The sequence below is a fragment of the Taudactylus pleione genome, unplaced genomic scaffold (genome assembly GCF_031769625.1).
Source record: "Taudactylus pleione unplaced genomic scaffold, aTauple2 ptg000183l, whole genome shotgun sequence".
In the NCBI taxonomy this organism is placed as follows: domain Eukaryota; kingdom Metazoa; phylum Chordata; class Amphibia; order Anura; family Myobatrachidae; genus Taudactylus; species Taudactylus pleione.
This window is the reverse complement of record NW_028284585.1, coordinates 8,373,311-8,389,107: the sequence shown is the minus strand read 5'-3', so window position 1 is coordinate 8,389,107 and position 15,797 is coordinate 8,373,311. Positions and strand designations below refer to the sequence as shown.

General features: G+C 42.9%; 1 protein-coding gene across 1 annotated transcript in view; it reads left to right on the top strand.

Moving 5' to 3' along the window:
- Nucleotides 1-15,302, top strand: part of LOC148519768 (UPF0462 protein C4orf33 homolog) — a 96,032-nt gene extending 80,730 nt beyond the window's left edge. The window contains exon 7 of the mRNA XM_088476091.1: nt 15,153-15,302. Coding sequence (XP_088332217.1) covers nt 15,153-15,249 — 97 coding nt within the window. The 3' untranslated portion in view covers nt 15,250-15,302. The remainder of the gene's footprint in view (nt 1-15,152) is intronic.
- The last annotated feature ends 495 nt before the right edge of the window (nt 15,303-15,797 follow it).

Sequence of the window (15,797 nt, the reverse complement as noted above, 5' to 3'; positions counted from 1 at the left end):
CAAGAAGGGTTAGCCAGTTAACAAACAGACTCTGGCCAGATGGCTTCGCATGACTCACAGGCTTACACGCAGACTGGCCTTCCTGTGCTGGCTACAATATCTGCTCATTCTACTCGCTTTGTGGGTCTCTCGTGGGCATCCCGCCATGGCACATCTGCCGAACAACTATGCAAGGCGACCACGAGGTCTTCTGTCCACACCTTTCTTAGGTTCTATGCCTTTGATGCATTTACCTCTCTGGATGCTTCCTTCGGGCGCCAGGTTCTCCTCAGCTCAAGAGCATCCCCATCCTTGAACAACTGCTTTGGGACATCCCCATTGTCTCCCTATGGACCCTGAAGAATAAAAGAAGAGTTATGGTAAAACTTACCCTTGTTAACTCTCTTTCTTCAAAGCTATGCTGGTTATTGTGACGCTCATACAGCGATGTGTCTGAACCTGCAGTTGGACTGCCGTAGTCTTCTTTGTTTGGTCACAGCGAGTGGAAGATCTTTGTATGTTTTTGCATATGAAACTCATGAAATTATACAGCATGCATATGATGGATAAACAGTTAGCCGTGCTGCAGTGTTTCGGTGGTGGAAGCACTTCAAAGAGAGTAAAACGTGAGTGACTGACGAAGCGTGTTCTGGGAGACTATCCACAGCGGTTACAGATGTCAACATTGCCAAAGCTGATGAGATGTTGCAAAATGACAGAAGGTTAACTTTACACAAACTTTCGGCTTCACTTGGCATCTCATTCGAACGGGTTCAGCATACTGTGACAAACGAAATTGAAAATGCATCGCGTGTGTGCCAGGTGGGTACCCAGAAATCTCACAGAAGAGCAGATGTGACAACGATTTGAATCGTGCAAGAACATCGTTCGAATGTCGGAGAGGATTTCCCAATTTCCTGACATCGATTGTGACGTGTGACGAATCGTGGATTCGTCATTATGATCCGGAATTCAAACAATAGTCCAGTGTATGAAAACATGCGAATTCGCCTCCGCCTAAAAAATTCTGCATGTTTCCTTTAGCGTGTAAAGTCATGCTTCTGCTGTTCTTTGATGCGCACGGTATGATCCTACAGTACTGGGTTTCCCATGGACAAACAATTAATGATTATTACTACTATGCAAACGTCCTGAAAACCCATTTACGTGGAGCCATGAGGAAGAAAAGACCACATTTGCTGTAGAAACAATGTTTTTTGCTAAGGACAATGCCCGACCACATGTTGCTGCTGTTGCATTGGCAGCATTGACTAAAATTAATGGGACAGCAGTAGAACACCCTCCATATAGCACTGTAATATCTGGGCATTCCCATCCCTGAAAAAACACCTGTGTGGAAAGTTCTCAACAGATGATGAAGTGAAAAATGCCACAGCTGCAACACTAAAAGTGATGTCACAGAACAGTCTACTACAGTGATTTGCGGTTAGGTGAGGTTGGTTAGCAGAGCCTTTCCTGTTATACTTAGGTATATTCACGAGTTTTGACTATAAAAATTCTAAGAAAAATTTTAAGAAAATAAATATCATCTTTGTATTATTCTAATCATTTTATAGTCAAAACTCTGGAGTAAAAAGTGTATGGTAGGTGAGGCACTGCCTCCCCTGTCTACCTTTTCCGCACATCCCTGACCAAAACACACCAAATTTCCAGCACTATATACTGCTGCACCTATGTATAATGCCCACATGAACCCTCGGGTACATATATGTATCTGTAAAATCTAGCTCTGATACTAGCCAGTGCCACCCTAGCCATTTACCTCATGGCACGTCACCGCTTTGAATCATCGTTGAAACGCTGCAAAAAATGTATTGAATGTGAAGGACACTACTTTGATCATATGTTGTGGAGTCATCAGATTCTTAATGAAAAAAAAAAATCAGTCTCATTATTTTTCATTCAGCCCTCATTCATGCAAAATCAGTCTCATAACCTTTCATTCAGCCCTCATACATGCAAAATCAGTCTCATTACTTTTCTATCAGCCCTCGTACATGCATACTATATATTATATATATATATTTATATATTAACGATACTGGATCAGAACCTCTATACACACCTTCCTATACCTTCTAATATCCTGCCTATACCTTCTAAGGATAATGCTAATTTGCGCACGCAGTCATACAGTAAATAAAGACAGACCTGGAATCTGCAGTTCCAAAGCACAAGTATTATTCAAGTAAAAGTTCAGACAGTTACACGCAATTGATCCAGACACAATTTAGGCGCAAAAGGAATTATACAGACCCAAGTACAGTATACATACGCAGTGCTTCCGGTACCAGGTGCTAGGCATCAGCAAGAAACCCCTCGTCTATCAGCATTCGGCACAAAGACTAAAACCCAGTGTCGGAGCACACATATTTATACCCCCCAGGAATAGGTAAAACAATAGAGACGTTTGTTGCTGATGCTATTGGTTCCCAAGGGGGATCCATCTGTTACGGAGCATTTAACAGGCTGGTTCAAATAGACTCTCCCTGCCTCTAACAGCTGGGGGTCTCTCCCTTCCCGCCCTCTGTAACATCCTAACAGTTAATACATTTTGTTGCTTGAAATCTCTGCAATCCATAACTCGTGAATGCATGATGCGATCTCCCCACCGATTACACCGGAATACTGTGGAAAGAGTATGCATCAGTACAAAACCAAACACTGCTTTCTTAGCATGTATAATACCTTAGTTACCAAATATGTTTATTTCACAGCATTTATATTAACCGAACAAACGTAAATCTTATATCTTAAAGCTAATGGAACCTTGTAAGTGAATATGTAATGTGTGAGTGTACGGGGTTTGATATGAAGACGCTAGTTAACTTGGTGCGGATGCGAGTGCATTTAGCTACTAAACGGTGTTTTCATTCGGGGTCTTGTGCATTTGCTAATATGCGACTAGTTAACAGTGCTATAATGTGTATTATCGTGTATATGAGAAATGATGGGAGATGCAATCGCATGGTGCTAATAGTATTATCGCCACATGTACTAAAATGTGAGTTTATCTAAAATGGCGCTTAGGCGGCCATTCGCAAAATGGTGTCTTGCGATCTCATTTTCAAGATGGCGTCTTGCGGCCAGTCGCAAGATGGCGTCGCTGCGATTCAATTTTAAACTGAACTTGTCTCAGCCAATTACTCAGTTTCGACCGTCCACCCTTTGATAGCAAACAACATGCTATCACAATCTGCCATTAGAATTTAATTTAGGCTTACATTTACATATTATTTAGTGTTATTGTGGGATGGCAAAAGGTGGTTCTTAATCCATCAATAATTTGTCTCAGGATGGGGACATAAAACTACTATTATACACACACCGCGGATCTTGGAAGATCATGTGAAAGGTGTGGGAATGCACCAGTCTTATGAAAGCAGTCTTGAAGGGGAATTTAGACTTTACATTATCTGAGGTGTTTTAAAAATAACATTTCAATAATACATTCTATGCATGGCTAAATATAATACATTAAATGATGGTGTTTCCTAGATCAGGGTTGTAATGCAGTTCTATATTTACCTCAGTATTCATATTGTCATTACTGACCACCATCATAGTTTCGTTCTTGCGTTTTACTCTATTTTTAAATTTTCCACACTTCAACACAATAGGAACACACCGGACGCATATGCCAATTATTATGATGACAATTAGTATAAGGATCAAGAATTTACCTATGCTGGCAATCACTTCCTGGACCCATTCCCCTAGACCTGAGAACCATTTCACTGGGTTCAGCCATGAAACCCATCCTTCTATCTTCTCCCCTACTTCAGCCACTGAAGCGTTATGGTTCTTACGAAACTCCCATTTTAGCTGAATAATTTCATCCATCTTTCGGTCTATCGCCTCCTTGGGGTCGCTGGTATCATTGGTGACATAGGTGCAACATTTTACTCCAAATTGGGTGGCCAATGTTACGCAATACCCTCCAGTAACAGCAGTTAAATAATTCAGCACTAGCCTGTGTTGCACCAGTTCTTTCTTGTATGCTTGCAATTCTCTCCCTGTATACCTGAATGTGTCATCGTACATCTTGGTGATATTATCTATCAATTTAGCAAGTTCCTGGATGTATCTAAAATTTAATGTACCCCGAGCAATCCTGGTGGGATCCAATGTGACTAAAACTTGAAAGCCAGTTGTCTCACTGCTTAACTGAGTGGCTTTATGTACATCACCAGGTATCATATTTCTTTTGCCTCTGTGTTCATATTGTGTGTGAAGATATGGTGACGGTGTGTTTTTATGTATACCCAGCATTTCAACATGTGTGAGGGTCATAACTTCTGGGACTACTCTTCCCAGGTAACACAAACCTTCAGAACTCGGGGAGAGCCATTTATACGCTTTTCTTCCACAGATGAAATCTACATTATCAGGGAGAACATAAGGAATGGTATGCATCATTATCATTAAGCACATTTCCCTTGCAAACAATCCTATTTCTGGGTCTTCCATCTGGTACATGCAAGTTTCTGGCTGTATAATTTTAGCACAATAACCATTTGGCACCTTACCAATAATTTCTTTGGTGGAACTCAATGTATACCGATACCTAAAATGTTTCCCACCAGACTTAATGGAGCGTAACAGATCATGGTTTATGGACTCATTATCAGCTCTTTGTGAGAAGGTTATCGTCTGATTATTCCCCGTCACTTCCCAACTCCCGGGTCTATTGGGGTTGGTTATGTTTAAGCACAAAAGTGATCTATCTACTTGGAATTGATGGAGTTTGAAATGAGGTGGTTTGGATGAGAGAAATTTTCCATCCAAGGTTTTCCCTTTTTGCAATTCTAAAATTTCTGTGGTATTTAGCGGAAATGGCACCAACCCTACGTTATGCTGTCCCTGTGGCACATGTGAACACACCCAGCAATCAGTTTGATTGAACACTTTGCCTACCATGCTATGATAATCCTCTAAAGGATACCCCCACCCCAGTACGGGGCACCGTTGGATACAGTTCTCATCAACTAGGGACCCACAAAGCTCACAAATACAGGAATCTTCAGACGATAACCCTCCACACCTTCCCCGAGTATCCAGAATGATAGCTCTCTTAACAATAACAGTACTAAGGTTGGTCAGACACTCCCCTGATTGGCATGGCACTCCTCCTGACTCCACTCCATCAGCACTGCCATCAGCTCCCATTTCCTCGATCGGTCTCCCATCACAGAAACTGGATACTCCCAAACCGACCAAGATGGTGAACACTCTAAAAGAGAATATGAAAATGAACACAGCAGGCCCGTCCATTGTCACAACAAGACCTGCAGATTTCTTTTTTTTTTCAGGTATCTCACTACAACCTGTTCAATTCTCCCGGAACAAGCTCACGAGCGACAGGTCCACATTATCAGCCTTGTCTCCGACTTGTTTCTCCACTGGTTGATTGACCTTTTTGCAGTGAGTGGAATGGACCCAGGTATCTCTCTCGGCCACCTTCAAAGATGTAGTACTCGTCAGAAGCACCTGGTACGGACCTTCCCACCTATCAGTCAAACAACCTGAACGCAAGAAATTTCTGATCATTACATATTCTCCTGGTTCAACATCATGACAGTTAGTTTCAGGCATATCATTAGACAACAATTTCAGTTTCTGCTGCTGTTGCTTTAACTGCTTACTCATTGATATAAGATACTTTACAGTTACCTCATTGTTACCCTTCAAGTCTTCCTGAGGACTTATAATCAAATGAGGTTGTCTACCGAACAATATTTCAAATGGGGACAGATTCAGAGGAGGTCTAGGAGTGGTCCTTATGCTATGTAGGACCAAAGGTAACGTTTCTGGCCAGCCTAGTCCAGTCTCTGCCATGATTTTACTTAACTTATTTTTAATAGTCCCGTTCATCCTCTCTACCTTGGCACTGGCTTGCGGTCGGTAGGGGGTATGAAGTCGGCTATTAATACCCATCAGCTTACACATATTTTGAAAAACATCACCTGTGAAATGAGTACCCCTATCACTCGATGATTCTAGGGATACCGTACCTGCATACAAATTCCTGAACTATTTTCTTGGCAGTAAACGCAGCAGTATTAGTGGCCGCTGGGTAGGCCTCAACCCAGTTAGAAAATACGTCTGTGCACACTAATACATACTTAAGGTTCCTGCAGGGTGGTAATTGGATGAAATCAATTTGTATCACCTGGAAAGGTCCATCAGTCGGTGGAATGTTGGACAGTTCGGTAGGGATCGCTTTCCCTATGTTCTTTCTCAAGCAGGTCAGACAGGACATTGCTATCTTTTCTGCTTGTGAAGAAAAACCTGGTGCACACCAGTATGCCCTCACCAACTTGCACATACCCTGTTTACCCAGATGAGTCAGGCCGTGTGTTGCCTCAGCCAGGCTGGGATTATATGCCTTGGGGGCTACTGGCTTACCATGTCCGTCCCTCCAGAGCCCAGAGGACTCTTGCCCACATCCCTTGGACTTCCAAATGGATTTTTCCTGAATTGAACACAAATTTTGCAACTCAATTAATTTCAGCATATCAATTGTTTGGAATGACATAATTGTTTCAGTTGGAGAAAACATTTTTAACCCTGCTGCCCATTTTGCAGCTTCATCAGCTCTGCTGTTGCCCAGTGACACCGGGTCATCCTCACATGTATGGGCTTTGCATTTAATTACTGCCACCGCTTTGGGCAGTTGGATTGCTTCTAAAAGATGTTTTATGTGTCGGGAATGTGCAACTGGTGTGCCTGCTGCTGTCATAAAATTTCTCAGACGCCATAGAGCCCCAAAATCATGCACCACCCCGAACGCGTACCTCGAGTCAGTGTAAATGTTAGCAGATTTACCTGCTGCTAATTCACACGCTCTAGTTAGTGCTACTAACTCTGCTACCTGGGCTGAGTGAGGAGGACCAAGAGGTTTAGCTTCTATGATGTCTGTGTCATTTACAACAGCATAACCTGTACATAATTCACCTGTGTCTGTTTGTCTAAGACAACTCCCATCCGTATAAAAGGTCACATCCACATTCTCTAAAGGTGTGTCATGTATGTCAGGTCTAGCAGTAAAGGTCTGATTCAGATATGTCATACAATCGTGCGTATCATTATGTCTGCCGAACTCACCTCCCGCCAGCAACTCCTCTCCTTCCACCCTTTGTACATCATGTTGTACATATGGTAGGTATGTTGCTGGATTCAGCGTACTGCAACGTTTAACAGTAATATTTGCAGGAGCGATTAGAGCTAGTTCCCATTTGGTGAACCTAACCGAGGAGACGTGTCTGGTTTGAGCTGAGTTCAACAGAGCAGATACAGCATGGGGAGTGTAGACAATCATATCATAGCCCAATACTACGTCCTCACTTTTACTCACCAATAGAGCGGTAGCTGCTACACTTCTCAAACAGGTGGGGAGTGATCTTGCCACAGTGTCCAATTGGGCACTGTAGTATGCTACGGGCCTACTGGCATCACCATGTTTTTGTGTAAGGACACCTGCAGCACAACCATCGGCTTCCGTATAATACAAATCAAAAGGTTTTTCATAATCAGGTATTCCCAATGCAGGAGCTCTTGTCAGACTATCCTTAAGATTAAGGAAAGCCTGTTCTGATTCCTCTGTGTGTATGACACGATCGGGCTTTGAGGAAGAGACTAATTCCTGTAAAGGTAAGGCCAAAATAGAAAAACCTGGTATCCACATTCTACAGTATCCACACATTCCCAAGAAGGTACGAATTTGCTGTTGATTCTGCAGCAGTGTCATGTTTTGTATGGCCTGGATTCTATCTGTTGTAAGATGTCGTAACCCCTGTGTTAGGCAGTGTCCTAAATATTTTACTCTGGATTGGCACGGCTGTAGTTTGTCCTTAGCCAACTTGTGTCCTGTATGCGAGAGATGAAGTAACAAAAGTTTAGTATCATTCAAACATGACATAAATGAGTCAGAACATAGCAATAAATCGTTCACATATTGAATTAGAACAGATCCATTGGCAGGTTGAAAAGATTGTAAACAGTCGTGCAATGCCTGGGAGAAGATACTGGGGCTGTCTATGAAACCTTGGGGTAACCGTGTCCATGTGTATTGTAAACCTCTGTATGTAAATGCGAATAGATACTGACAGTCAGGATGGAGAGGCACAGAGAAGAAAGCAGAACAGAGGTCAATGACAGTGAAATGGGTTGCATTTGGTGGGATCTGCATCAAAATGACAGCTGGATTTGGCACTACAGGGAATTGGCTCTCTACTATCTTATTAACACCTCTAAGGTCTTGTACCAGCCTATAACCCCTCCCACCACTCTTCTTCACCGGGAAGATGGGACTGTTGGCTACACTAGCTGTACGAACTAAAATTCCCTGTTGCAATAATCGCTCAATTATTGGAAAAAACCCTAATTCTACCTCCTGTTTTAGTTGGTACTGGGGAATTTTTGGAGCTTGCCTTCCGCTTTTTAAATTTACCATTACTGGGCTTATGTTTGCCATTAATCCAGTGTCCTGTCCATCTTTAGTCCAAAGGGAGTCTGGAATTAGGGACAACATTTAATTTATCTGAGATGGATTTTCATTTAAACTAGAGTGATACATTATCCTTTTGGGAGTGTCCAACATATCCCGCACCTCGTGTGCCACTCTCTCTGGGATGTCCAAAAATACACCATCAGGGGTGCAATATATGACACATCCCATCTTACATAACAAGTCTCTACCCAGAAGGTTAGTAGGAGCCGCAGCAGCCAGGAGAAAAGAATGCCTGGTATGCAACGGCCTAATAGTAACCTCTGTGAACTTTGTTAAAGGATAATGTTCCACTTTACCTGTTACCCCCATTGTTGGTACTGTCTCGTTGGTCACCTGTAAATTAACGGGAGATTTTATCACTGACCTGGTCGCCCCTGTGTCTACAAGAAAAGGATATTCAGTACCAGCTATATCAACCATCATGACCGGTTCTTCCCTAGTACTTCCCGTTAACCTGACTATCTGTAGATTACAGGTATGACCTGACCCCTAGCGTTGGCTACCATTCTCCAATAAAGCATTTACGGCTACAATTGGAGCTGGTGGCTGCTGAACATTTGCTGGCCTCTGTGTATATCCCTTATGGGGATATCCAGGTCTTCTCTGATGTGGGGTCCCTACTGTTTTTACTGTACAGTTTCTACTTAAGTGTCCTGGTTGTTTACAGTTAAAACATGTTCGTGTATCGGGTGAAGACGTGGTGTTTTGAGGTTTGCGCAGAGGGTAAAGGTGGTGGACATGGGTAAGGATGGGGAGGGTAAGGGTATTGTGGGGGATAAGAAGTTGGTGGGTAGTATGGGACCTGTGGTTGCATCGGGTTAGTGGGATAGAGTTGTGTTTGTTGTTGCGTGGGGTTAGTGAGAGCACATACTTGTTCAGAAGTGAGTGTGTGTGCAAGTGCAAGTGTGTCTGTTGGCTGTGATGTTACCGTCATTCCCTCCAGAGCTTGTATACTGACAGCCATTAGTTTTTTGCTCTAGGCTTCTCTCTTCTTGGAGATGTTTTTATCATGTTCGATGGTGGTTTCTGTGAGGGTATCTATTGTGAGTCCCCGCCAGCCAGACTGTGAGGTCTGAACCCGGGTTTTTAAACTCTCCTTCAGACCTTCCACGAGTATCGTGACTATCATTCCCCTGTGGTGAGTGCTATCTTTAATATCTTCTATCCCAGTGTACTGGGTGATAGCCTGCAATTAAGCCCCGTCGCAATAATCTTCTGCAGATTCACTCTCCTTCTGCTTAATGGTGAAAATTTTGTTCCAGTTAACTACTACTGGAAAATATATACCCAATTGAGTTACAATGCGGGAAATGCTACCTTGGTTTACTTGGTCTGTTAAGGGAATGTCACCATCCAATACACAATCCGTGATAAATTTTGTCACGTCGGCATTGCGTGGTAGATAGGCCCTTAACACCACACGCCAATCTTTATTAGTGGGTTCATGTGAACTACCCAAATTTCTCAAAAATCTTTGACATTTGGCTAATTCCTTTTTGGGATCGGGGAAATCATTTATGATGGAATTTAGTTCTGCTCTTGTCCAAAGACAATGCATTACTACTTCCCTCGTGGGCACTATACCATTTGCATCTGCATTTCCATTTGGAACAGTTATTGTCCGAATGGGATGCAGACCGGTAGTGCTGCTACCTTTGACCTGATTACCTGGCTGGGGGTTTAGTCTGCTGCTGCTACGTATGGTATGAACAACTTCCTCTACGGGTGCAGAGGGCATTAACACTTCCCTTGCTGTTACCGATGGAGATGGCGGCACCACTCGTGATTGTGGTGATGCAGCATCTATCATCTGCACAGCATGGGAAATGGCAGACATTACAATAGGCTCATCATCCACATCATGAACATTTTCTTTATGAACATTTTCTTTATAGTTGCTTAAGAGAGGGTACAAGTTGCTTGTTACATTTTTATGGGTATTTTTGGTAACTGTACTTGCACCTCCATCCACATAAGGTGGGGAGGTGAGCGTGAACTGCGGGCAATACTCTCCACGACGCTACCTTGCCACACGGGCGCGCCATTTTGCGGCTCGCCCGTATTGCAATTCAGCATCACGGATGTATTTTCTGGCAATGTGCTTGCGACGCTAGTTTGCGTCGTTTGCACATTTTTAAGCCACGCATCCCCCTCATGCTGCCACAGTTTTAAACATTCGAAATATTTAAACTTTTTCTCTCGGGAGCGCATCAGACTGATGTGATCCCGGACATTATCTAACACATTTTTATCAAAACTACTAATTCTGGGAAACGGTCTAACACTCTTCATCGTCATTTTAAACCATACATCACAATACCTTATCGCATAAGTACCGTACTTAGTATGCATAATACGACGAGCCGATCCGATCGGCGCCTCCATTAGCAGCACATCGTTATCTAACATCTCTACTGTTTGCGCTGCTCCCATTCTGAGATAACTCCTACACTTTTCAATAAAGATTTAAACTGGTGAAAGACAATCAAGATACTTTCACTTACCTGTGGACGATTTAAGTCGGCGGTGTCCACACACCTGGATAAGATTTAGTATGGCAACTTCCACACCTATGGAAGTTTATATGTCGGCCACTTCCACGCACCTCTCTACAACAAAGACAACATGTACACCTGCTACTGTGTATAGAACGGTAAAGCTGCTTACCGAGCGACTAGCACTTAGCCCTTAAAAGGTCATACGGTACCTTTAACTGTAGGGAACAAGTTACCCCTACCAACAAAACACTCACTGTTACACACTTTTTCCTGTGCAGAAAAATACACGTTAACCCAGATATTGGTAATAATTGAAAAATATAAACCTCAACGGCTTTATCCAAAACACGTGGCAGCACAACCGGAAGTACGTATACGCTATTGTGCGACCAGTCGCATACACAATAATGCGACTACCACACAACCGTATCACAACCTTTAGCTGCGTACACAAAAGTGCGTCTTTGCTGTGCGCAAACCTGCGACTTAGCCACATACTCAGTACTATGGCACCCCTTTAAACGTAAGGTTCTATCAACAGAGGAAAACAAACTTTTCCTCTCTTATCCCTGGATTCTAGTCAGCTTCCTTGATTCACACGGAGACGGATAGCGATCTTTCAGCACAAAGCGGTTGCAGGCAAACCCTGCATGTGGCCACTCCACCCTTTGCTGAAATATCGATAGCCATATGTACCGTGTGAGCAGGTAAGTGACTTCACTATGAGCCCCCAACTAACGACACTGGATCAGAACCTCTATACACACCTTCCTATACCTTCTAATATCCTGCCTATACCTTCTAATATCCTGCCTATACCTTCTAAGGATAATGCTAATTTGCGTACGCAGTCATACAGTAAATAAAAACTTAGGGCCTGATTCAGAGCCGGATGCTCTGACCAGAGCGCTCGCTCTGAATCAGGGCCCTCCTCCATTAAAATGGAGCGTCCTCCTGGATGCTAATATAGCTGTGGGTGGCCACCCACAGCATATACGAGCGTCCAAAAAGATGATCACAATGGTCTTGACCATCGCGACCATCGGACTTGCGACTGAAACCCTGCGGTAGGGTTTCCCAGCCACAAGCCCTGGAGTGATTTTGGCTCTATCAGAGCCAAAATCACTCCCACTGACATCACTAGTGATGTCAGTGGGGCTGGCTTCAGACAGTAGGCGTTCCCATGGGAACCCCTCCATCTGGCAGGCACGTCCCCGGCACGCACGACCAAAGGGGGCATGCCGTCACCATCGACAGCACGCCCCTTTTGGTGCGAGACCCGGAACGACAGCTTGGCTGTCGCAGTCCGGGTCTCGCGCATGCGCACGACGGAGCTCCCTCCGTCGTGCGCATGCGCAGTGGGGAACATCGACCCACTTGCGAGTGTACTGCCGCTTGCGAGTGGGTCTGAATGACCCCCTTAGACCTGGAATCTGTGGTTCCAAAGCACAAGTATTATTCAAGTAAAAGTTCAGACAGTTATACGCAATTGATCCAGACACAATTTAGGCGCAAAAGGAATTATACAGACCCAAGTACAGTATACATACGCAGTGCTTCCGGTACCAGGTGCTAGGCATCAGCAAAAAAACCCTCATCTATCAGCATTCGGCACGAAGACTAAAACCCAGTGTTGGAGCACACATATTTATACCCCCCACGAATAGGTAAAACAATAGAGACGTTAGTTGCTGATGCTATTGGTTCCCAAGGGGGATCCATCTGTTATGGAGCATTTAACAGGCTGGTTCAAATAGACTCTCCCTTCCTCTAACAGCTGGGGGTCTCTCCCTTCCCGCCCCCTGTAACATCCTAACAGTTAATACATTTTGTTGCTTGAAGTCTCTGCGATCCATAACTCGTGAATGTATGATGCGATCTCCCCACCGATTACACCGGAATACTGTGGAAAGAGTATGCATCAGTACAAAACCAAACGGCTTTCTTAGCATGTATAATACCTTAGTTACCAAATATGTTTATTTCACAGCATTTATATTAACAGAACAAACGTAAATCTTATATCTTAAAGCTAATGGAACCTTGTAAGTGAATATGTAATGTGTGAGTGTACGGGGTTTGATATGAAGACGCTAGTTAACTTGGTGCGGATGCGAGCGCATTTAGCTACTAAACGGTGTTTTCATTCGGGGTCTTGTGCATTTGCTAATATGCGACTAGTTAACAGCGCTATTATGCGTATTATCGTGTATATGAGAAATGATGGGAGATGCAATCGCATGGTGCTAATAGTATTATCGCCACATGTACTAAAATGTGAGTTTATCTAAAATGGCGCTTAGGCGGCCATTCGCAAAATGGCGTCTTGTGATCTCATTTTCAAGATGGCGTCTTGCGGCCAGTCGCAAGATGGCATCGCCGCGATTCAATTTTAAACTGAACTTGTCTCAGCCAATTACTCAACTTTGACAAAATATATATATATATTTATATATATAAGCCACATAAGGCGGCACTCACAGAGATAGTAATAACGGGTCACGCAGACCTCACTGCGTTCAACAGTTTCGGTTTATTCTTAAACCTTCGTCAGGAACATGTTTATATATACACACACACACACACATATATATATATATATATATATATATATATACATACACACACACGTCCAGACCAGCACTCATGTTAAGGATATTGCCCCAGTGCTTACCATATAGAGTGAAATAACAAAAGTTAGCAAGGTGGCACCCAAGGATTTCAACAGGATGATAAAAAGTACTTTAAACAAGTGTCCAATGTTTCGGTTTATGATTTATTCAAATCAGGTATCTCTGATGTCGACTTGAATAAATCAAAACATTTATAGTACCTCTGATCACTCCCTGAGTGACACCTTGCTGACTTTTGAGACATATACATATTATATATATATATATATATTACACACACACACACACACACATACATCTACATACACTATATATATATATATATATATAAATATATATATACACACACATACATAAATATATACATACGTACATACACAGACAAATATGCAAATACATAGCCTACTAAATACACTATATGGACAGAGGTATTCGGACGTCTGACCATTACACCAACAGGGACTGTAATGACATTGTATTCAGATACTATACAGTACTTTTAATATAGTTGGTCCCCCTCTTTCAGCTATAACAGCTTCCACTCTTGTTGGAAGGCTTTTCACAAGATTTTGGAGTGTTTCTGTGGGAATTTGTGCCCATTCATTCTCTAAAGCATTTATGAGGTCAGGCACTGATGTTGGATGAGAAGGCCTGGCTCGCAATCTTCGTTCTAGTTAATGCCAAAGGTGGTTGATGGGGTTGAGGTCCGGACTCTTTGTAGAGCAGTCAAGTTGTTCCACACCGAACTCAAACCATGTCTTTATAGTCCTTGCTTTGGGCACTGGGGTACAGTCATGTTGGAATAGAAAAGGACCTTCCTCAAACTGTTGACACAAAGTTGGAAGCATAGCATTGTCCAAAATGTATTGGTATGCTGAAGCATTAAGATTGCCCTTCACTGGAGATAAGGGGCCTAGCCCAAACCCTGAAAAACAGCCCCATACAATTATCCCTCCTCCACCAAACTTCACAGTTGGCACAATGCAGTCAGGCAAAGTAACGTTCTCCCGGCATCCAGCAAACCTAGACTGCCAAACAGAGAAGCATGATTCGTCATTCCACAGAACACATTTCCACTGCTCCACAGTCCAGTGTTGGTGTGCTTTACACCACTCCATCCGACGCTTGGCATTGGACTTGGCAGCTGGCAACCCCCCGGCAAAGCCCAGCCCTGCACTGGGCCAATATATACCATTGCTACTTTGAAGCTCTCAAGCCCAGGAATTGGTTACAACCAGGCTACTGGATGGATTTCCTCTGGGTGCTCTAGTTTCTTTCTGGCTTCTTATTAGGTTGGCCCTAGTGTGGGTGTATAAAGCTCTGTGTAATATTCTAATATTCTCTGTAAAGCTCTGTGTAATATTTTGGCAATGTTTAACAAAAATACTAGTAGGATTAAGTAACACATTTAAGATCTAATTTTTTATTTTTTACAAACAGATGAATTGATATAAAACAAAAAACTTATGAGGCTTTAATCTTTTAACCTCAGTTTGTTTAAATTTGTAGTCATCGTCTGGAATATTTCAAAGCATTCGACCTGAAATGGATTATGGGAGAAGAATGGGAGCAGCCACCATCTAGCTTCTGGGAATCTACTCCATAAAAGTTTCTTGTATCATCTTTGTAAAAACAAATAAATAGAAAGTAAAAAATGAATCCCTACTGGCGTTTAGTACTTAGCAACTCTATTATTTCTCTCATTACTGAAAATGATATCATTATGTATATTAATAAAATGAGCTTTTGACTCTAGGCTCAGTATTATATTTCTATGTTGGATGTTAAAAAAAATTAATTGTTTTACATATTAGTTTTATTTTCCTTTTTTATAAATTTGTTTTATTGAACCATTGCACAATGGGCCTGATTCAGCAAGCAACGCAAAGTAGAGAACGCAGGCACTTGGCCGATGTTTTTGTACTGCACATGCGTATGCATCGCACTGCGCGTGTGCGAACTAGCCAGTGCGGTCGGGTAAGCATACGCAGACTTCACGCACAAAGTGCCTTTTGTGAGTGGTGATGGGGGGTGGTTGGGCAAACGCAGGCGTGCGTGAATTGGGACACCATTTTAGGGGCGTCCATAATTAAGCCAGTGCGGTGATGGACGCAGTGATGAGACTCTGTGCACACAAGAAGTTGCCAAGATCCT